The sequence below is a fragment of the Bos indicus genome, chromosome 25 (assembly GCF_029378745.1).
Source record: "Bos indicus isolate NIAB-ARS_2022 breed Sahiwal x Tharparkar chromosome 25, NIAB-ARS_B.indTharparkar_mat_pri_1.0, whole genome shotgun sequence".
Taxonomy (NCBI): domain Eukaryota; kingdom Metazoa; phylum Chordata; class Mammalia; order Artiodactyla; family Bovidae; genus Bos; species Bos indicus.
The window spans coordinates 38,339,283-38,361,115 of NC_091784.1; the positions used below are offsets into that span (position 1 = coordinate 38,339,283).

A 21,833-nucleotide genomic window follows, 5' to 3' on the forward strand; every position below is an offset into this window, starting at 1 on the left:
ATTGCCTTTGTGTCGAGGGGTTAAAGCGAGGTTTGGGTCAAAATAACTCATGCAGATGATTTTAAAGGTAATAGTTTTTCATGATTACGTTATGTGTCCTATCTTCCCTCTGTTCACCTTTGAGACAACAGTTCTTTGGCTCTTTTAACTGTTTCTTTTAATAGAACCAGTCACCTAGACCATGAACTTGAGCGAGTTCGTTTATCAGCTACTGATCCTGTGATGTACGTTGGTAGGCACACAGACTAGGTCATGGTTGTGGTGAGGATGAAATGTCATTCTCCCAGTTCCATAATATCAGTATTCCTAGTTCTTCTCTCATTCTTTGTAACTGTATGTGATGTGTTTCCGCCTTTATTTTTTTGTTGTCCACTAGAGACACTGTCTCTTGGCCTTTTTCATAAGAGAAGGATATTAATGCTCCTGACTTTCCCTTCCTTCCACTTCTTACCTCTTACATTCCATTATCTGTAGTATAACTTTAATAGTGTCAAGGCCAAAGATTTACATTTTGTTCTGTAACCAAAATTAAGCCAGTCTCCTGTGCTCATGTATTATTTGTGAGTTGAAAGTCAGCACACTGTTTTATGTTATTATGACAGTGTAAGTACCATTCAGAGGGATTAAGTGGTATTCTATCATTTATTTTATCCTTTCGAACAAATTTTAATTTTTCTAAGAATTTCTTCTTCTTTTAAACCAGGTCTTGTCTTTGTTGCTCCATTAAATATCACCTTTGGCCAATTTCCCCTCCCATCCTCTCTTGTGGAGGCCCTGTCCCCTGACGCGGTTTCTGTAGACCTTCTGCACCGCTGTCTTCGTGGGACATCACTGCTTTCTTGGGTTGCAGCCATTGTTGTGTGGGTCCCATGGCTACTTATTCCTTGGCTTACTCCCTCGTGTTACTGGAGTATATCCTCAAGTAGCCTTCTTAGAAAGGGCGTGTGTGGGGTTAATTTTCCAAGATCTTAGGTCTGAAAATGTCTTATAATCTTCACTTTGATAGCTTGGCTTCTTATAGACTTCTAGAAAGAAAACCGTTTTCAGTCAGAACTTTGAATTTGCTGTAGTGTCTCCATGCACCCAGGGTCACTGTCTGATGACAGTCTGGTGTCAGTCCCTTTTGTGCTCTTTGTCCCCATCCAGGAACACCCACCACCCACAGAAGCTGTACTGTTTCCTGTTTTCCCCCCACTCCTGTCTGCACGGCCTCCTTGCCCGCATCCACCATCCTGCTCGTTCCTCCCACCCCCTCCTCACTTCCGTGCTCCTCTTTCGGCTTGCTGTCATTCACTGGCAGAACCCCAGTTCTGAAGCATCCCATCCCCTGTGAAGGAGTCCCCTCTGACAGGGTTACGAGTCAGAGAATCACCAGCGACTGCAAACCTCAGCTGTGGTAGGTGCTGCAAGGGGCCTCGTTAATGTGCAGTCGTGTGTGACAGTGGTCCCATCTTGGGGGTCACGGGACAGGAGAGCCTCCCACCCTCACAGTTTAGAATACACAAGCAGATTGGCAGCCCTGCAGCAGTCAGCACCAGCAAAATTAGGTTCTGAGAAGTGATATGGGGGTCTCACTACGTCTCTGGGTGAAGTTGGGATCTTTTCCAGCCGCCAAAAGTAAGTAAGTAAATGGGGCCGGGAACAGAATCGTTCCTCCAGCCTCTTCCCATCTCGTCCACCTCTCTCCCCTCCTGCCCCTCCGTCTGGGATACAGGTTGAGCCCAGGCCTTCCTGACCACGTGCTCACACTGCAACTGCCTCTCCCCGAGAAGTGCTTTTTCTTTCCAGATTGTCCCAGGTTTCTTCTTTGATCTTCTCCATATTGATTCTAGAAAGCATCTTTCTTCTGGCAAATGTAACTTACATTTGCTCTGAAAACATAAATCCCATTCCCAACAAGACAAGGGCTTTAGGCTTTCTGTCCCTCTCTTCAGGGAGACTCTTCTGTTTCCTCATTCATGTTTGTCCGAAATTCATATCAAACTACTTCCATTCTCTCTCCTCTGCCTTTTTCTTTCTAGTCTCAGGATGTCTCAAGAGTCAGTATCTTTGAATGGTTTCACTTAACATTGTTCTGTGCGTAGCTGGGGTTTTGGTCCCTAGGCGAGCATGTGAACAGCTGGGTGAAGTTTGATTTGGAAGGAGTTTGCTTCCTCTCCCGTTTTCCATGGTTGTGAAACCTTCCAGGTGGAGGTGAGTCTCGTGTAGCTGCCTTGATGAACACGGTGCTGCAGGGGAAAGAGCTGAGCAGCCCTGCTTTTCTGCTGCCAGTCTCATTTCCCGTTGTTTCAGCTCTCGAGTCTTCCCCGTGTCTGAACGGTCCATACCTGTTGTGGAAGGCCGAGATGCCAGTGACCTGTGTGTTACACACGCGTGTATGTCTGCTCCTCTCCCCTGCCTCCGGCTCTGAACCTTTATCCTTTCTCTCTCTTCTGACTCTGGGGATAGCTCTTCCTTGACCACTTCTAGAACTTCTCTCATGTTCTATACCTTGTCCACAGCTCAGTCGGAATGTTTGCTTGTATTTTAATCACTTCCTGTCTAGACAGTTGCAGGTCCTTGGCGTTTATGAAAATAATTCTTTGTAAATCCAAACTCTGAAACTTGGGGCTGAACAAAGCACCAGAGTTGGGAAATCCTGCCTTCCTAATAAAGAGGCTTCCTAAGACCCGGCGTCTTATCTCTGACAGTTCCTTCCTGTTGGAGTTTGATATGTCACTTTGTCGGTGTGATCATTTTGCGGGTCTTTTCACAAGCTTCTCCGACAGATTATCTGCATTTGTGCTTATCCTTCCATATTTTCTCAATTCTATGTTTTCTATTTCAAAGAGTAAGAATTTTAGAACTTAATAAGATTCGTCCATTTCAAGTTTTGAGTAGAAAGAAGACAAGGTTATGCAAGTGTTTGTATAAGACTGCATACTGGGCTTACCAAACCTGACCACGGCAGTTGAGTCACGTTTTCTGTTTAGAGTGCTTTTTTGGTTTGGTTTTAACTTGGGGCTTTTAAAAATTAAAACATTTATTTGGCTGTGTGGGTCTTTGTTTCTGCACACGGGATCTTTGATCTTCCATCGTGGCGTGTGAACTCTTAGTTTGGTCTTGTGGGATACAGTTACCTGACCAGGGGTCGAACCTGGGCCCCTGCGTTGGGAGTGCGGATTCTCAGCCATTGGACCACCAGGGAAGTCCGTTCGTCACAAGATTTTCTCTCTACAAAGTAGCAGAGAAAACCTTCGTTGGGGTGCAGGCAGGCGGACAGACACCGTGCCTCGGAGCTGGTGATGATTCCCACAACCAGAGATAGTTCTCAACTTCGGAGTCACTGAAGTTTTGCTTTTCTGGAACCGCTAGAAGCAGCTGTTTCCTTCTCCCCTATTTGCCCAGCCTGTCCCGGTCACCTTTTCTCAGAGCCAGGCAGCCTTACCAGTTTGGCTTCCGAGGGCAGTCTGTCAGTCCTGTGGTGAAGATCTCAAACGAGGGGGTTTTAACGTGTCTTCTTGTTGCTGTGGTTTCTAGGGAGTGGCTTTATTTACTGTGCCATGAAATGTTGAACCCGTACTATGGACTCTTCCAGTACTCCACGGACAACATTTACATGTTGCAAATCAACCCAGACTCTTCAATCAACCCTGTAAGTATTAATGAATAAGGAGGTCAGAAATCTAGTTGGAGAATCTCAGTGGCTTTCCAGTTTCAACCTCAATTCTTGGTTTAGTCATTATAGACCTACTCAAAGTCTGTGGCAAATAAAACTGGGAAGGTAGAGTGACAGTTGGTAGGATGGATGGTTTCCACCCCTTACCTTCAGTGACTGGGATCACTGAGTATATTGTTTCAAGGACAACAAGAGTGAAATTGAGCTGCTTGTGGACTCAAAGCACTTTACTGCCATTGGAGGGAACTCTGGCTCAATGGCTGTATTTGTTGACAGTATCATTCTGAGAAGCGGGGTACGAGGTCCATCCTCCTCCCAGCCAGAACTGGAGTATTCCCTTATGTAACTGGCCTTTTTGGCCAGCGTGCCGATACTCTTAGCTGCTCGTCATAGCAATGAGGAAACAGGAGCAGCATGTGGCCCAGGGGTGGCCCGCGGCGAGCGGAGGGCTCTGCTGCGGGCCACGTCCTGTGGTCCGCACCACGCACACGGCTCTGAGGGGCAGCCAGTGCGACTTTCACCAGTGTGGGCACTCTCTGGTTGTAATTCCAACCTGAGTAGAAACGGGGGTTCCCTGGTTGCAAACCACAACAGCACTGGTTTGGGGATGTGTCCCCCGCTCAGTCCCTTCTCTGGATTTTCCTCTCTTCTGCTTTCCTGTGGGCTGGGGCAGGGATGGCAGAGGAAGGGCTGCCTGTCGCCTTTATTTGTTCGAGGCGCGCCGGGAGAGGCCGGCGGCCTCCTGGTGTGCCAGTTGGCCTGTGCCAGCACCAGGCCCTGCGCTGAGAAGGGGCGGCTCGCGGTTGACGCTCTGCCTTCATCATGTTGAAATTCTCCATTTTTGAATAAGGGGTTCTGCATTTTCATTTTGCACTGGGCCCCACAAATTCAGTAGCAGTTTTGAGAAGGTATTTGAACCAAGGGCGCATGAAGTGTCATGCAGATGACCTCTCCAGAGTCGTGCTCTTATGTGACCTTTGATCGGGTGGGTCCTGAGCACAGCCTGTGAGTCACTGATTCAGCTTCCTCCTGTGGGACGGGTCTCCTGAGAACCTGGAGAAACACACACCTGTCCGCCCTGCCGGTCAGCTTCCTAACACTTGGTGTTCTCTGCTGCCCCCTGCAGGACCACTTGTCTTACTTCCATTTCGTGGGTCGGATCATGGGTCTGGCTGTGTTCCACGGACACTACATCAATGGGGGTTTCACGGTGCCTTTCTACAAGCAGCTACTGGGGAAGCCCATCCAGCTTTCTGATTTGGAATCGGTGGACCCTGAACTCCATAAGAGCCTAGTGTGGATTCTGTAAGTACCGACTCAGAGAACTGAAAATTCACCTGTCACCTGTCTTAGGGTGCACCAGATCCATGGGTGTGAAACTGGAGAAACCAACCACCAGAATCATAAAAACTGATCTGACGAAAATATTTAATTGACTTACTATCTCATATACTGTTTGACCAGCTTCTCTTCATGGACTAGTTTCCTTTGTTGTCTCCTTGAATATTAGGTTACGATTGTGGCTGTTAATCCCCAGGCCTGGTGGTTTTTTTTTTTTATTAACACTCTGAGGTGTCTCCTGGTGTCTAGAGGGACCAAGTGAAGTGCAAGTCGCTCAGTCGTGTCTGACTCTTTGCGACCCCATGGGCTGTATAGTCCATGGCATTCTCCAGGCCAGAATACTGGATGGGGTAGCCTTTCCCTTCTCCAGGGGATCTTCCCAATCCAGGGATTGAACCCAGGTCTCCTGCATTGCAGGCGGATTCTTTACCAGCTGAGCCACCAGGGAAGCCCCTAGAGGGACCAGGAAGATATCAAAAAAGTCCTGATATTCAGTCACCTTTAAGATTATCCTAAAACTCTTAAAAGCAACAGGCACAGCTACATGGTCACCGTGGATGTCGGGGGTCCTCGTGAATGGGCTGATTTCACAGGAATGGGAGGTCCACATCCTCCCACATGTCCTAGCTGCTAAGGCTGGGGTGCGGGGGTCAGGCCTGCATCCTGTGGAGAACCACCCCAGCTGTGTTTCCAGAAATGTGGCGGACAAAGGAGCCAGTCCTAACTTTCAAGGGCTTCTCTGCACTGAAGCCTTGGAAAGGCTGCCTGGAGGCAGGGCGGTGATATCTTCTTGGTGTGGCTGCCCCTTGACTCAGTTTCCCCATCACGCTTCCCTCTTGTCTGCTCGGAGACTTGGATGCCATGTCTCCGGAGGTCCCAGCAGCGTCGCTCCCGTCACCCTCCTCTTGAGGCCAGCCTGACCCCCGCCTGTGCTCCCCCGCAGAGAGAATGACATCACCCCCGTGCTCGATCACACGTTCTGCGTGGAGCACAATGCGTTCGGGCGGATTCTTCAGCACGAACTGAAGCCCAACGGCAGGAACGTCCCCGTCACAGAGGAGAATAAGAAGGAATATGTCCGGTAGGCAGTGTTCCGGGGCGCCCGGGGCGGGGCTTGCCAGGCAGCGGGCACGTTGAGATGGTCGAGGCTCCTCTGCTGCGTGAGCCTCCCTTCCCATACTTGGACCAGAGTCACAGTAGAGACTTCCCGAAAGCAGTGGTGTCAGCAGTGGGAGCTCTGAGTGGAGGGCTGACCTGTTAAAGGGGGATTCACGACCCCAGAGACCGAGGCGGGGACTGGCAAGGGAGCACTCGGTGCTGCTGTGACGGTGATGACCACAGGAGAGCGAGGGGGAGGAGCCTGGAGGCTTCCTGAGCTCAGTCTAAGGGCATCTTCCCTCCGGTCTGTCCTCCCCGCTCTGAAGGCAAATAGCTGACTAGCAACTCCATGGGGTATTCAGACACATGTGGGGGTGTCGTTCTCAGGGTCCTTTATTTTATTTTCAAACATTTTTTTTTTCAACTGTGGCATCCCTAACAGGTCAGGTCAGATCTGACCGATTTCAAGCAGAGAATCAGCACATCTAAGGGAGCGGCTGACTTCCTTTCCTCTTGAGTCTTAGGCTGGTCACCAACCAGCAGGGGGCGTTCCTCCCTGTCGGCGGGCCGGGCGGGCAGGGCTTAGCTGACGTCAGCCCCGACTAACGGAGGAAAGAACTGTGCTGCTGCTTCCAACGTGTGACTTGCCTTCTCAGGTTGTATGTAAATTGGAGGTTCATGAGGGGAATCGAGGCCCAGTTCCTGGCTCTTCAGAAGGGGTTTAACGAGCTCATCCCTCAACACTTATTGAAGCCTTTTGACCAGAAGGAGCTGGAGGTGGGCTGTGCGGGGCTGGGGTGCGAGGGGCTGTTGTGTGCGGGGCGGTCCCTGCCTCCTGGCCAGGCTGCGGGCGAGGCTGCATGGTCCCCACAGGCGTGGGGGTCGCTGTGGCTGCAGGAGCAGGGACAGGGTGGGGGGACAGGGGTGTCGGGGAGCCCCGAGCAGGGCTGACGAGGCCTGGTGTCTATGTGGTGGCAGGGAGTCCAGCTCATCCGTGGGACATCAGTCAGGGTGTTCCGCGGCTTCCCCTGACTTAGAGACCTCCAGTGTAGAGCTTCCCCAGTGCCTCCTCCTGAGGGGTCACCTTACGGTTACTGAGCATGTGACCGTAACCAGCTGCTCCCATCCTAGCCAGCTGCTCGATTTTGATTCCAGCTGTTATCAGGCCCAGGACGGGGTGTTACTGTCCTTTCTTGTCCATCTTCATGGGACACAGTGATTCACTCACGTCTTGTCCACCTCTGGCACCAAGTAGCTTGGGCCTTTCAAAGTGTCCCCAACCTTCTGCCCTGGTATGCCGGAGTGCACGTGATCCCCTGGGGGGGAGTCACACTTTACACCCCACACGTCCCCAGGTGTCCCCGCTGGGCAGGTGACCCTGTGCAGCCTTTCTGGCTCCTCAGGGCACACACACACATGCGCTCAGCTGTAGGGAAACATCACGTCAGCGGCCGCCCCCGCACCCTGGGGGTGGCAGCCAGCCTGGAAGTGCAGACACAGACGGGGGCCTTGGGCCGGCTGTGTGTGTGTTGGGTATCCCCTTGTCTGAACATCGCCCGGTTGACTGGGGCGTGGTTGGTCGGTCTCTCCATGACCCGGGAGCCTGGGGTGGCCCGTCGTGTTGTGTGTCTGGGAAGTGACCCACCTTCATGCCCCGCAGCTGATCATTGGCGGCCTAGACAAGATCGACCTGGACGACTGGAAGTCCAACACGCGGCTGAAGCACTGTGGGGCCGACAGCAACGTGGTCCGGTGGTTCTGGCAGGCGGTAGAGACCTTCGATGAGGAGCGGCGGGCCCGGCTGCTGCAGTTCGTGACAGGCTCCACGCGGGTCCCCCTCCAGGGCTTCAAGGCACTGCAAGGTGACTGCAGTGGCGGCCGGGCCAGGCCGGGTGGGGGCCTGGGACGTCTCCTGGCATCGGGTCTTTCATGATGGACGCCGGGCACGGCAGTGTCGCTTGTCCAGAGACCTCTTCTCTCCCCACTGCTGCTCCCGGGGTGAAAGAAACGTCTGTAAACAGTGGGAGCCCGTGTCAGCCACACAAGTCTTCCACACCACCTGCTCGGGGTGTCTCAGCCTGTGGGCCCACAGCGGCGGATGCTGGCCGGCTGGCCTGGTGTCCCCGTGAGGCTAGACCAGGAATGACCCCGCCTGCGAGGCCAGGGGGCTGGGGTAGGGGGTGGGTTCCCCTCACCCAACAGAACAGATGGCTCTGGGGGGAGGAAAGCAGCTGTAAAGCGCTCGGGTTAACTTCTGAGTCTCCTGAGCGCACAGCGCGCTGTGCAGGTCAGGCCCTCAGTCCCCTCGTCCATGGGCCCGCCTGGTCGGCTGCCTTGTCCAGTGAGGAGCCATCCTCCCAGGCGTCCCTTTCGGCTCGGACTGAGTCCCTGGGAAGGGGGCCGGGGGCGGCCATGCACAGTAATGCGGCTGAGCTCAGGAGGGGCTGCGGGGCTCGTGGTCGGCGCCTCCACCCGGGAAGGGCCCCTTCTGCGTGCTGATGCTAAATCTGGAGGTTTTGTCACTTGATAACCCTGGCAGAAGTAAGGTTGAGAATATGAGTACCTTAAAACTTAGTAACTGGACTTCACATGTTCTTAGTGAGAGCAGGCAGTTTTCACGCGAACGTTCCCTGTAGCCTCGTCCTTCGCCTGAGGCCCTCCTGGACTGAGAAGTCCCCTCCTGTCCTGGGGCTTGGGTCCTGGTGTTCGTGTCTGTCTTTTTTCCCACCGCCTCTGCACAGGGGGTTTCCTGACTCCAGAACCTGCTTTTCTTGTGATGCTACCATCCACTGCAAACAGGGGGTCTGCTTGCTAGAAATTCCTGTTTTTTTTTTTAAAAAACAAATTCCTGGTGACTTAAGGATTCTGCTTTCAGACACCTGCCCTGGGGCAGGCTCATGTCCTCTCAGCTGTGAGAGGACAGCTCGGTCTTTGCTCTTCCTGCACCCATGAATTTTCTAGAATGTCTGATGTTAGTCACTCCGTAGCCATTGTGTGCATATCCCGAGACTGCACAGAGCTCCTAGGGTTACGTGAACCCTGACACCATCTGGGAGGATGGGCGTGGGGCCCCGGGTGGTGGCAGGGGGCCCGGGCCCCACCTCTGAAGCATGTTAACTAGACTGTTGTCTCGTAAGGCTCTACAGGCGCCGCAGGGCCCCGGCTCTTCACCATCCACCTGATCGACGCCAACACGGACAACCTGCCCAAGGCCCACACCTGGTAAGGACCGGCGCCCCACCCGGCGGTCCGTGTGCGGGACAGCCCGCACGTCAGGGTCAGCACGAGGCTCTTTCAGGAGCGCAGTTAAGTCCTGAGACGTGGCTGTTCTTGGAGCTACTCCCCTGGCTCCTGCTGCGTGTGTGTGTGTCCATGGGTGCGTGTTAACCTGTTGCCCACACAGGTGCCGTCAGGAGGGAGCACTGCAGGTTTAAGTTTGGGGTTACTGGTCTCTTCTTGGAGCTCTGACTGTGGAAGACGTGCCTGTGTACTGAAAAACGCTTCCTCCCTCAGTCCTCACTTAAACGGCACCTGTAGTGGGGTTAGTGCCTTTGTGGTTTAAAATGTGGTTTAAAATCTAGTCACTCACTCGCCCTTGTGAACCACGTCTTGAGTGTCCCTCCAGTTGACCAGAACCGGTCCAGACGCTGCCGGGATGCATGGTGACGTGGGGGGAGGTCCCTGGCTGGGAACCGGGGCTGGGGATCCCACGCTGGCCACGACATCCAAGTGGGCGGGTCTCCACGTCTGTGAGACAGAGGACAGTCCCCTGGCCCACGTGAGGATCCAGGGTCTGTCCAGCGGGGTCGACCCCCAGGGCCACTCCTCCCATCCCCAGCAGGCTTGGTCCTCTTGACGGATGTGAAGAATGTCCTCGGGGTCAAGGACCCCTGAAAAGACTCCACACGCTGTAGCCTCACTCCACCTCAGAAACCGTCCTTAAGGGCTCAGCCCCAGCAATTCACGAGGCCTCTGTCCTCTCAGTCAGAATTCGGTAGTTTTGGATTCCTTGTGAGGTAATAGCTTCACAGGGCTTTTGGACACAGCTTTGGGAATGAACATCCCTGAGGAGATGCTGGCCCGTTCATCTAACCCCGTTGGGGATCTGACGTCTTGTTGGTTTTGGGGAAGAATCTGTTTCTTCTGGAAATACTGCGGACTGCCCCGCTGTGGTTAGATCAAGTCCTAGAGGGTTTGACGCGTGGGCAGTGAACTGATAGAGGGGTTTTGTGCTCTGCAAATGTGTTCCTGGTCTGAGAAATAACTTCTCCCCAAAACAAGAAACCCAACAAGGTGACAGCTTTGTCCTAATCTGCCCAGGATGTACTCACCTGGTTTCATTGGTTTAAAAATCTTTGCCCAAGAAGCCCCAGGTGTACACACAAGCGTTCACCCACTGCCCTCTCCCGGGAGCAGGCCCTTGGCCAGGCCGGCTCTGCGGTGTGTCTCACCTCTGTCCCTTTCCAGCTTTAACCGGATCGACATCCCGCCCTACGAGTCGTACGAGAAGCTCTATGAGAAGCTGCTGACTGCGGTGGAGGAGACCTGTGGCTTTGCCGTGGAGTGAAGTGCACCCTGAGGAGCAGACATGAGCTCATGGCCACCAGACCCCGAGCGGCAGCTCTGGATGCCTCCGCGAACCGGCTGAGGCCCTGGAATCCTAGGAACCCGAGGGAAAGGCTGGTCTCCCCTGCTCTTTGCTGGGGGAGCGAGGGGCGGGCAGACTGCGGCTGGTGGCTCCTCCCACATTCTCCCCCTCCTGGCAGGCCCCCCCCATCCCCCCATCCAATAAACGCAGCCAGGTCAGCACGGCTTCGGTCACACGGGACCCTCTGCTACAGCCGTGGCACTTGCGGTGGCAGCTCAGCGCCCATGGGCTCCATGGGAGTCTTGACTCCCAGGGAGGGAGCCGTGAGGGGCTGCCCGGGGCACACCCCACAGCTGGACCCGCTGCTCTGTCTCAAAGCCGACCTAAGGCCCCTTTTCGAGTTCAGCAGCTCGGATTCCACACCCCATGTCCCAGCGGCCTGCTCTGGGTAGCAGGTTAAGTTCTGACAGTAACGGTAAAGGAGATGCTTACTGGAGTTCCGCCACTGCAGGAAGCTGGCGTCAAGAAGATGCTTCTGATTTGGAAGGGGACACGAGTCGGGGCGGCTTGCGCTGGGGGCCTGGGTGTTTCTTTTCAGGGTTTCCTAGCTGAAAACTTTGTTCTACAGAGAGAAAAATAATCTTTCCTTTTCAGAGTCCCTTTAGCCACATTGTCTATCCAATTCAAAATATTTTTCCAGCGAAACCACCACATAGCAGAGCTTATAAAACAGACCAAAACCAGCCCCGCCCCGCCCCACACCTGGATACTAACGAACCATTTTGTGGAAAGTGCTTAAGAACTAAACTAACAGGACAGAACTCTGACTTCATAGCTGCTGGCTTGGTGCGAACTAGCTTGAAAAGGAGAGCGAGAATGTCTAATCCTCATGATCGACGTTCACCCCAAGTCACCTTTTTACAAAAAGTGGGTCGTGGATGGAACCCGAAGGCAGAGGGGCCCCAGGACCCGCTGGCCCATGTCCCCATCTGACGGCAACGCTAACCAAACACCGCGGTGCGGCTCACCCGCCCAGGCGATGAGCAAGGCCAGAGAAAGCCTTGACCCTAAATTTCTAACACCATTTCCCAATTTGCACAAAAGTTCAAATAATTTTTAGAGTGGTTCGATTTTAGATAGCTAAACTTCAGTGGGAAAACAGCAGGGGCGGCACACTCTCCGTGTGGACTTCCGTTGTTTTTGTTTGGGGGCCGAGTGCAGGGTAACTCACTAGCAGGACGAGTCCCTGTTGAACTTCTGTTGTGGACGCTCCCGAGGTCCGTGCTGGGATCCAGCCGGCTGTGGGTCCGGAAGGCGCTTTCTGACCTGTCTGTCCTTTTTCGTTCCCGACGCCTGTGGACAGCGTTACCCTCTGCATCTTGCTGTGGTTCTTCTCTTGACCTGGAAGCAGTCAGTGGCCTAGGGTTGGGGGGCAGACTGCAGCTGGGGGTTCCAGGAGAGAAAGCTGTGCTGCCGGGCGACTCGCTGGGGTTCTAGAATAGGAAGGATGCCGTTGGCTGTAAAAGGAAAAGCGCCCCCTCAGAATGTGAAGGCCAGGCTTGGGGCTGAGCTGTGCCCGGGTTACCATCACACTTTCTGGGTGTGCTGGGAGCTGGCTCCTCGGGGGTGTCTTCTGGCGGCGTGAGGGTACAGACACACACACCCGCCCTGCGACCCATACCTAAACCTAGAGGAGGGGACCGAGGGGGGAAGACACCTGGTTTTCCTGGGTGTCGGCCAGAACCTGCCGTAATTAGGGAGGAAACGAGGGTCTCGTGGCTGTAAAGACCTCGAAGCAGGAATGAGGCATTTGCCTCCTTTCCAGTGACCTTCCTGCTGACGGGGGATGGGCTGCTTCCTGTGTCAGATGTCACCTCAGCAAGAGCAGAGGGTCTCCTCGGGGCTCCTCCGCGGGCTGCTGGTGACAGCTTCACCTCCCCCCAGGGCCCGGCTCTGTGTTTCCCTGCTGGCACGTGGACGCCTCGGCCCCCACAGCTGGTGTCGGGGAGCCTAGCAGAACCTTCCAGAGCTCCAGGTCACTCTTGCCAAGCAGGCCTGTCGGTGGCACTGCCCCTCGAACCTCAGTGTCCACGGGGACTGGGCCTTTCGACCCTCCACCCCCACCAAAGAATCGTGTCTAGCCCTGGGGGGTCCCGGGTGAGCCCCCCGCCCCCTGCCCTTCCCGGGAGCCGCAGACGAACCCCGTCCCCCCGCCTCTGCCCGGAAGCTTCAGGGCCCGACCTCCAGGCTTGCCTCACCAGCGGCCATCAGCCGACCCTCAGGGATGTAGCCAACCACCGCTCCTCAGTGCTTTAGGAAGACCGGAGGGGCTGCGGGGCGGCTGCCAGCCGTCCGCCGACTCCTCCCGGGAGAAGCGCCTGGGAATGAGGCCCGGGGCTCGCCCAGCCCAGGGTCCCAGTCCAGGTCGGGCGGTCGTCCAGGCCGAGCTATCCGAGAAGACGCCCCGGCTGCAGCCAGGTGTTGCTGCACGGCAGCCTTCCCAACACATAGTATGGATTTTTAAAGTTGGTTTATTTTTGTCTCTCAACCACTTTATAATGTATTTTTATTTATTTTGTTTTTAAGTACTGCTGCTATCCTTGTTATCCTTCCCACGGTTTTTATTGCTGATTTATTTTGTGAAAGTTGTACACTAATGTTTTATGTCAAAATCAAAAGTATTTAAAGAATACTAGTTCTATTTAATGTGGTTATAGAACCAGCTGGAAACACAAAACAGTGGTTGAACAGCAGGCTGGACCCCGGCGGTCAGGTTCATTTTGTTACATATGCAATAAACTCACGACTTTACGTTTTTGGCGTCTGTTATTTGGTGTGCAAAAGAGATTCCAGCTTTTTTTTTTTTTTAAACAAGACAGGAAGCCAGTGGCAAGGGCCTTCTAAAGAAAGGGGCAAACTCACCACTCTAACGGCAGGAGGAGCTGATGGCAGCAAGTTTGGAAAACAGTATGGAGGTTTCTCAACAGACTGAAAATCGAGCTACCATATAAGCCAGCAATTCCACTCCTGGGTTTATATCTGAAAGAAAGCAGAAACACTAGTTCAAAAAGACACCCCCACCAGTGTTCACAGCAGCATAATTCACAATAGCCAAGACATGGAAGCAACCAAAGCGTCCAACAGATGAATCGATAAAGGAGATGTGGTGTATATGTATGTACGTGTGCATGCGTATATACGTACGTGTACACACAGAGTGGAACACTGGGCCATAGAAAGTATTCTGAAGTTCGCAACAACATAGATGGCCTTGGAGGGTATTATTCTAAGTGAAACAAGTTCAAGAAATACAAATACTCTGGTATCACTCACATGTGGAATCTTAAACTAGTGAATGTAACAAAAGGGGAACAGATTCATAGGGAAACCAGTGGAGGGGACGGCAGGGGAGGTGCACGTAGGAGCTGGGGATTAAGAGGACAAAATACTAGGTATTGTGGCTTCCCTGGTGGCTCAGGGGCAAAGAATCCACCTGCCAGGGCAGCAGACGTGGGCCCTGACTCAGGAAGATTCCACACGTCGTGAAGGAGCAACAGCTGTGCGCCACAACCACGGAGCCTGTGCCTGAGAGCCCACGTGCCCGTCCTCCGCAGAGGAACCACTGCAGTGAGGAGCTAGTGCACCGCAGCTAGAGAGCAGCCCCCGCTCGTGGCAACAGCGAAGACCCAGCACAGCCCCAAATAAAAACTAGATATAAAATAAGCTACAAGGACGTAGTGCACACACAGGGAATATATAGCCAGGATCTTGTAATGACTATAAATGGAATATAACCTTTAAGATTGTGAATCATTACCATACACCTCTTACACTGTACATTAGCTATACTTCAAGTAAATAAAAAATAGTAACTTTGAAAAGAGAGAAATGATTAACATGAAAGGAAAAAAGAACCAAATAAAAATTCTAGAGCTGAAAAATACATGAAGTAGAAAATTCAGTAGCAAGTCTGATAGCTGACACTGGATTTGGCAATGATTCCTTAGATATGAAACCAAAAAGCACAGGCAACAAAAGAAAAACTAGATAAATTGAACTAAATCAAAATTTAAAACCTGTGCAAGAAAGGACACTATCAACAGAATGAAAAGGCAGCCTGAAGATGTGGAGAAAATACTGAAGTCACGTATCTGATAAGGGTTTAAGATCCAGAATGTATAAAGAACTCCTACAACTTACAGAAACAATGAGCAATGGTTTTGAATTTACATTTCTTCAAATACAATTCAAATGGTCAACAAGCTCATGAAAATATGCTCAACCTCACCAACGAGAGAAACGCAAGCCAAACCCACAATGAGGACGAATGGCACTTTACACACCCCTTAGGATGGTTCCTATCAAAAAATAAATGTTTGGGGGACTGGCCTGGCGGTCCAGTGGTTCAGATCCATGCTTCCATTGGAGCGGGTGCCGGTCGGATCCGTGGTCAGGGAACTCAGATCCCACAGTTTGAAAATACATATTTTTTTCTTACCAGAAAATAAGCATTGACAGGGATGTGGACAAAGTGGAACCCTTGTGCACTGTTGGTGGGGATGTAAAATGGTGCAGTTACTGGAAAACTATATGGAGGTTCTTCAAAAACTTAAGAACAGAACTGCCATATAATCCCGAAATTTGTTTTGTACACATTCCCCAAGGAATTGGAAGTGGAAGTTGAATGGGTACTCTGACTCCCCTCAAAACATCCATGTTCATTCCAGCATTTTTTACAATAGCGGAAAGACAAAAGCAAGCCAAGGGTCCAAAGACGTGGTACACACATGCAGCGTACGCCCTTATCCAGCCTTGGGAAGGAAGGCCGTTCACACGTACACACGTACACACATGCAGCATACATCCTTATCCAGCCTTGGGAAGGAAGGCCGTCCCGTCACGGGCTGCACTGCTGTGCTAAGTGAGCCAAGTTGGTCACAAAAGAACAAAGAGCACATGCTTCTACTCACAAGATTCCTGGAGGAGTCAAAAGCAGAGAGATGAAATAGAAGAGCATTTGCCCCAGGCCGGGGGAGAAGCATGGGACTTGGGGTTGATGGGAACAGTTTCTCCTCGGGACGAAGAAAAAGTTCTGCAGGTGACAGCGGCAAGGGCTGCGTAATGATGGGAAGGTACTCAAGGCCACTGAACTGCACGCACAGAGACGGTGGAAATGGCAAATTCTGTCACATGTAGTTTAGAGCTTAAGAAAATCTTACCGATCATGCTTACCTGGAAACCGTGTTAGGAAAACTGGGCACACCCTGGGGGTGGCTCCCCACACAAGCCCTCTGTCTGACCTTCCTCGCTCCTGGGGACCCGGGTCCCAGCAAAGCCACATTCTTTCAGGAGAGAGAGCAAGAGGCTTCTGGTCACAGAGGTGCTGGCTCAGGGCTGCCGACTCTGGGACGAACTGATGGGCACGGGATGGGCTGGGTCTCTAATGGGGAGAGGCTGGCTTTCCCAGGAACAAGGGTCAGTGCCTGGGGCCCTGGCCTTGAACCTGGGCCCTTCTTACCAGGACGCTGACTCCAGACTCCAAGCAGCGAGGCTGAGAAGCAAACGTTCCCTCCTCCCGAACACTGTCCATGCATCTCTGCGACCACCAGGCTCCACGCCCGCTCCAAGAGGACCGAGGTAACTCAGTGGCTGGTTTCAGCTACGTCCTGACCCTGGATCTGGAGACCCTGCTGCACAGGGAGGGCTGTCAGACAGACGGGCGCCTTCCCCTTCCAGCCTGCTGGCTGTGCAGTGACACCTGTCATTTGAAATACAGGCTCCTGTCATTCCAGAACCCAAGACGCTTGCTCACAAAAACAGCAGAGTACTAGTAAAATACTTACAATCAGCTCCAAATAAAGAATGGGACAGTCTGGTCAGATAGACCAAACCCAGTCCCTCAGGCTCCCTCCGTGTGGGGGCTGGAGTCTAGGCGATGAGGTTCAGTCTGTCCCACTGACGGGACGGGCCACAGCCGGGGACGAGGCTCCAGGCTGCCGCCTCCAGGCATCTCCCCGTTGCATGCAGGTCACTGGGCCACAGCCCTGAAACTCGGGAACGGCACCAAGAGCCCCCTGCACGTGTTTTCCTGCCTTTGGTTGGGATCAGGACTTCACGCTGGAGGGGCGCGCACCCAAGCCCCGGCCCGGCGCATGTTACGGTCACCGTGGGGCCACCCTGGGGGCAAAGCCCCGCTGGTGCGAGGGGCGGGGGGTGGGGCATACTTCGCAGAAACAACACGTCCTTTGATAAAATATTTATTCTAAAAAATTCACACTGTACAAATTTAGATAGAACGTTCTCAAGGCTCATAAAAATGTGAACAGATTGGAGGTAACAAACAAACCTTCGTTGCTTCTTTTTAAATTAAGAGGGGAAAATGTTTTTTTTCCAGGTACAGTGATAGTAAATATCAAGAAGACAGCCGAAGAGCAGCGGAACAGCAAGCGGAATCGCGCTTGCTCTCCGGCTCTGCGGGCCCCGAGGAATCTGACTCCAAACGCAGGGCGGGCAGCCCCCGCCTCTCCATCCACACCAGCCGTACTGGGAGGTTCTGAGGCTGCTTCCTGCAGCCTGGAAGTCTGTGCTTAGAGAAAACCCAGCACACTGTCTTCATAATTTCCTGTTTCTCTAACAAAGTGGGTTTTCTGTACACTTGTTACAGAGCTCTGTACAAAAGCCTGAAGCTCCTAGGAGGTATCACCTCCGAAAGGTAAAAACGACGACAAGGAAGCGTTTCCTACAGTTCTATCTGTACATTCACACGAGGGAGGAAGTCGATAAAAAAGAATTCACAAGGAGATCCTGGCTTCTCTGAAGGCTGCTTTAAAAGCTGCAGGTTGGTCTCCGCTCCTGCCTGGACTTGCCCGGCCTTCCTGACGCTCAGTCCCCAACCGTCGGGAACCGCCCACCCCACCAACGCAGCCGCGCTCACAGCCAAGGGTGCCAGGCGGGGTCCATGCGGCACAGGTTGTCCAGGCTGTTGGCGGCGGCCACCAGGGTGTTGACTTTGCTCTCCCCACCCTCGAACTGGGCGAGGTTGTGCAGGCGGGTCATGATGGCCGTGACGGCCTTCTGAACCAGGGAGACCAGCTGCTGGCTGTCCATGTTCTCGGGCTGCCCGGCGGCTGACAGCGGAGACGACGTGTCCTCCTGCGTCTTCTTGTGCCAGGCAATGATCTCGTCCCGCAGCACGGTTTTCAGGATGCCGTCCACCTGCGGGGTGAGAACGGAAGGATCGCGCTTAACTACCGGCCCAGAGGGCAGCGTCCCAGCAAGGTGCTCTGTTGCGGCAGCCATCGGGGCCTCAGTAGCCGGGGCCCACACCTCGGTCACTCTGGTGGCGATGCTGCAGCCAGACACGTGTGATGACCCCTGGGGTTCTAAGAAAGAGGTGGGGGACCCCAGGTCAAGGCACCGTAGAATGGAGTCCTGAGGGAAGGTGGTGGGGGCTGGAGGGGGGCCCGTGGGAGGGGACAGAGGAGGGCTGGGGACCCAGGCCCATCACCTCTGATGGCGGCGCTGGGATGACAGACAGGATGGTGTGATGGCAAGACGGACAGGCTGTTTGCAAACTCTCCTGAACTGGACGCCCAGCCACGGCCCGCTGTCACATCAGAGGCACTGGGGCTGCTTAAATGTGACCCGGACTGACACGCTGAGGGCCTGGCCCCAGCGCAGTGTGCTGGGTGGTCTCTATGTGGATCTAATGCGAAGGCAATCACCCCACTGGGGCTGGAAGGAGCGTGGCCTGAGTGTGGAGAAGCCCAGCTTCCTCCCGTCCACAGCCACTCAGGCCACACTGTTCTTCCAGGTTGTAACAGGTTTTTAAACAGGGTTTCCAATCACGGGCCCCTCTCGGATAACCCCGTCTCCGGAAGTGAGTGTTTCTACAGAACGAGAACACTGTGCTGTATTTCAGGTCTTAACCCTAAGTGGACGAGTGTCATTGCGCTCCCTGCCTGAGTGGGCTCCATGTTCTGACCCGTTTCACAGAGGCCTTCATGGGCCCCGGAGCCGCGCCGACCCCGGGGTGGGGGCGGGGGGAAGAGAGCAGTCGAACGTCAACAGAGCTCAAAGTCCGTGTTTGCAGTCAGGAGGTGACTCGATGATTTAAAACCTGTTCTGAGTAAATGTTTTGCAAAAGCAACTGGTGTCTGAAGCCTTTTCTAGACACAAACTGCTTATCTGGGAAAAGAGCAATCAGTACAGATGGTCCCGGAAGTCAGAAAAAAAGAGACCGGACGGTGTGTGCTCAGTCTCCGACTGCGAAGAGACAGGCTGGGGGCCAGAGGGACTGGACCAGCACCCCGTCTGTCCTCCCGAGCACGGCGTGTGGCACGGCGCTGTCAGAGCCCCGGCGTGGCCACGGGCGTCCGGCCACGTCGCATCCCCCAGGGCTTCACCACACGCTCCTCCTGGGATGACCCTTGACCCACCTTGAAGTTGGGCTGGGCGAAGCAGCGGGCTACGGCGATCATGGACGCGGTCAAGGGGCCGGAGACGCCGATGGTGGTTAGAAATTCGGAGATGTTGGGTGTGAGGCGGAAAGGGACAGGGCGGTTGGCATCCAAGTCCCCAGTGGCGTCGTTTATGTCAAAGCGGAAGTAGGCCACGTTCAGCTTGCCCGTGTCCTGGAGGTCGGAGGCAGACACTCAGGGGCAGAAGCAGCAGGCGCAGACTGAGAGGGGGGCCCGGCCGCGCCCACCACGTTACCTGTGCGATCTGCAGCATCTCGGGGTTGAGTCTGTTGAGGTGCAGGACGAACTCTGCGAAGCCGATGAGTGCCAGCTGGATGGTGAACATCTTGCGGAAGGTCCAGTAGTCGGTGGCGTTGGGGAAGGTGTGCAGGGCCCACTCCTTGAGCATGCTTCGGGGCACCATGTTGCTCTGAACCTCCTTGAGGATGTCTCGAAGGACCTGGGGGACAGGGAGTTCGGCAAGCAGGTCAGGCGCGGGCTGGCTGAACAGACACCTCAGTGGGGGGGTGGGGTGTGTGGGTGGGGGTGTGTGTGTGTGGTGCTCAGGGCCGCTGGTAAGGTCCCGGCGTTGGTTCTGGGTATTCCTCAACAGCCTCCTGGGCTGACTGAGCCCAAGAAGTCACCACACACACACACAGCAACACACCGCGTGGGGAAGGGTCTGACGGTGAGTGTGGCCACACTGCATTATCCAAAACATCCTGTTTTCAGCAGAAGGTTATGAGGCACGTGGAGAAGCAGGACGACATACCCAGCAAGGAAAGAAAGTCACCTGTCGTCACTTACATCCAGATCATAGAAAGAGTTCTTAGAATCAATAAAAAAACAAGTCTTTTTACAAATCACCCAACATAAAAAAAGAACAAACGGGGATTTTCCTGGTGGTCCAGTAGTTAAAAATCCGGCTGCCAATGGAGGGGACAGGGGGTCAATCCCTGATCCGGGAAGATGCCACAGGCCACGGGGCAGCGGAGCCCATGTGTCTCAACTACTGCAGCCATGTCTCTCGAGCCGGGGGTCCACAGCGAGAAGCCAGAGCACGGCGACTGGAGAGCAGACCCTGCTCACCACAGCTAGAGAAAGCCCGAGGAGCAGCGACAACCGGTGCGGCACAGAACTTAAAAGAAATTTTATTTAAAAAAGTGAGTAAAGGACTTGAACTGACTTTTCTCCAAAAAAAATATGCAAACAGCCAATCAGCAAATGAAAAAATACTCAGTATCACTTGCTACCGACCAAAATAAACTAGCACTTCACACACACTCGGGTGGCTGTAGTCAGAAAGACAGATAATACTAAGTGCTGGCAAGAACGTGGGGAAATCAGAACTCGCGTCCATTGCGGTCACTTTGGAAAACAGTCTGTGGCTCCATCAAAATGTTAAACGTGAGAGTTACCAGATAACCCAGCGATTCTACCCTTGGTATACAGATGGCCAAGTGAAATGAGAACAAAAATCCACAAAAAAACCTGTACATGCGTGTTCACAGCAGCATTAATCTTAACAGACAAAAGGCATAAACGTCCACCACAACTAATAAGTGGGTAAGTTAAACGTGGTCTCTTCATATAAGGAAATAATCAGCAAGAAACAGTACCGACGTGCCACCGAGCGGATGACCTTGAGAACACGCTGCGGAGGGAGCCAGGCACGAAAGAGCACATGCTGTGTGACTCTGCTCACATGATGCGTCCAGAACAAGCAAATTTACAGGCAGTGTGGTAAAAACCGCAAAGGGTAAAGGAGCCGAGTCAGTAACGAAGCAAACTAGGGGAGGAAGACTAAGAAGAGACGTCCGCGCCTCCCGTGGGCCCAGGAGGGCCCCGCACCATCCCTGTGCCAGACCCGCGCTCAGCTCCATCTTCACAAAGCGGGAGGGGGCTTCCGATGTAGCCACGTATTTGCAGACAAGGGTCACTGGCTCCCACAGTCCAAGGAACACAGAGCCTTGAGAATCCAATCCATTCACTTCCCACCAACACCTCAAAACTGCCATGGTCCACGGAGACCACTGAGCACAGAAGAACCCCACCTGCTTTGCCCGCATGACGGTGGGGGCTGACTCGAGACCCTGCACCCTGAGCATGGTGCGGGGCTGAGACGGGCACCCCTGGGCTCTGTCCTGAACCAAGCCCTTTAGGACCCAGATTAATGGGAGACCAGTCCCTGGACAACAGAGGCAGCTTCCGGCCCTGGGGGTCTCTCCCCAGATCCAGGAGGCGCCCTCGGGGAGCCAGGAAGGACCACGGAGGCAGCAGGAGAACCGGCCACAGGGTTGCCTCTTGGTGACACAGAGAACCCTGGACACAGCCTTCTCACCCACGCTCCCCCTGCCCCGCTGCCCCCAGAGCAGGACCCGCAGGTGCAGAGAGACCCTCGGCCCGCCAGCAGGTGCAGCCGGGGCATCCGGGACTCCCGAGGCCACAGAAACGGCTGGCTCGACAGGTTTCCACGTCCCCACATTCTGCATTTTAGCAAGGACACACCACACAGAGACTGTGTGTGACCAGGAGGCCTGGCAGCAAACCTGTGAAGGTGCCCAGGAGGCGGGCGGACAGCCTCACACCGCCTACGCCCCGGCTGCCAACCAAATGAACCTGCCAGGAAGTTCCTTTAAAATTCTAATTTCTGAGCTGTTTTGCGGGAAGGCCTCTGAGCTTCTGCGAG

General features: G+C 53.8%; 2 protein-coding genes across 12 annotated transcripts in view; one reads left to right on the forward strand and one right to left on the reverse strand.

Moving 5' to 3' along the window:
* Positions 1-13,496, forward strand: part of SMURF1 (SMAD specific E3 ubiquitin protein ligase 1) — a 91,446-nt gene extending 77,950 nt beyond the window's left edge. For 2 of the 3 annotated variants that reach the window (XM_019987960.2, XM_019987957.2), the window contains 7 exons: positions 3,520-3,634; positions 4,785-4,963; positions 5,943-6,080; positions 6,754-6,874; positions 7,758-7,959; positions 9,235-9,319; positions 10,565-13,496. In XM_019987960.2, the coding sequence (XP_019843519.2) occupies positions 3,520-3,634; positions 4,785-4,963; positions 5,943-6,080; positions 6,754-6,874; positions 7,758-7,959; positions 9,235-9,319; positions 10,565-10,664 (940 nt within the window). In that variant the 3' untranslated portion in view covers positions 10,665-13,496. The remainder of the gene's footprint in view (positions 1-3,519; positions 3,635-4,784; positions 4,964-5,942; positions 6,081-6,753; positions 6,875-7,757; positions 7,960-9,234; positions 9,320-10,564) is intronic. The other variant, XM_019987958.2, reaches the window with a different exon arrangement.
* Positions 13,497-16,926: 3,430 nt separating this feature from the next.
* The window catches only part of TRRAP (transformation/transcription domain associated protein), a 90,526-nt gene continuing 85,619 nt past the window's right edge, over positions 16,927-21,833 (reverse strand). For all 9 annotated transcript variants that reach the window (XM_070780187.1, XM_070780188.1, XM_070780189.1 and 6 more), the window contains 3 exons: positions 19,401-19,604; positions 19,124-19,318; positions 16,927-17,900 (listed from right to left, as the gene is read on the reverse strand). In XM_070780187.1, coding sequence (XP_070636288.1) covers positions 17,616-17,900; positions 19,124-19,318; positions 19,401-19,604 — 684 coding nt within the window. In that variant the 3' untranslated portion in view covers positions 16,927-17,615. The remainder of the gene's footprint in view (positions 17,901-19,123; positions 19,319-19,400; positions 19,605-21,833) is intronic.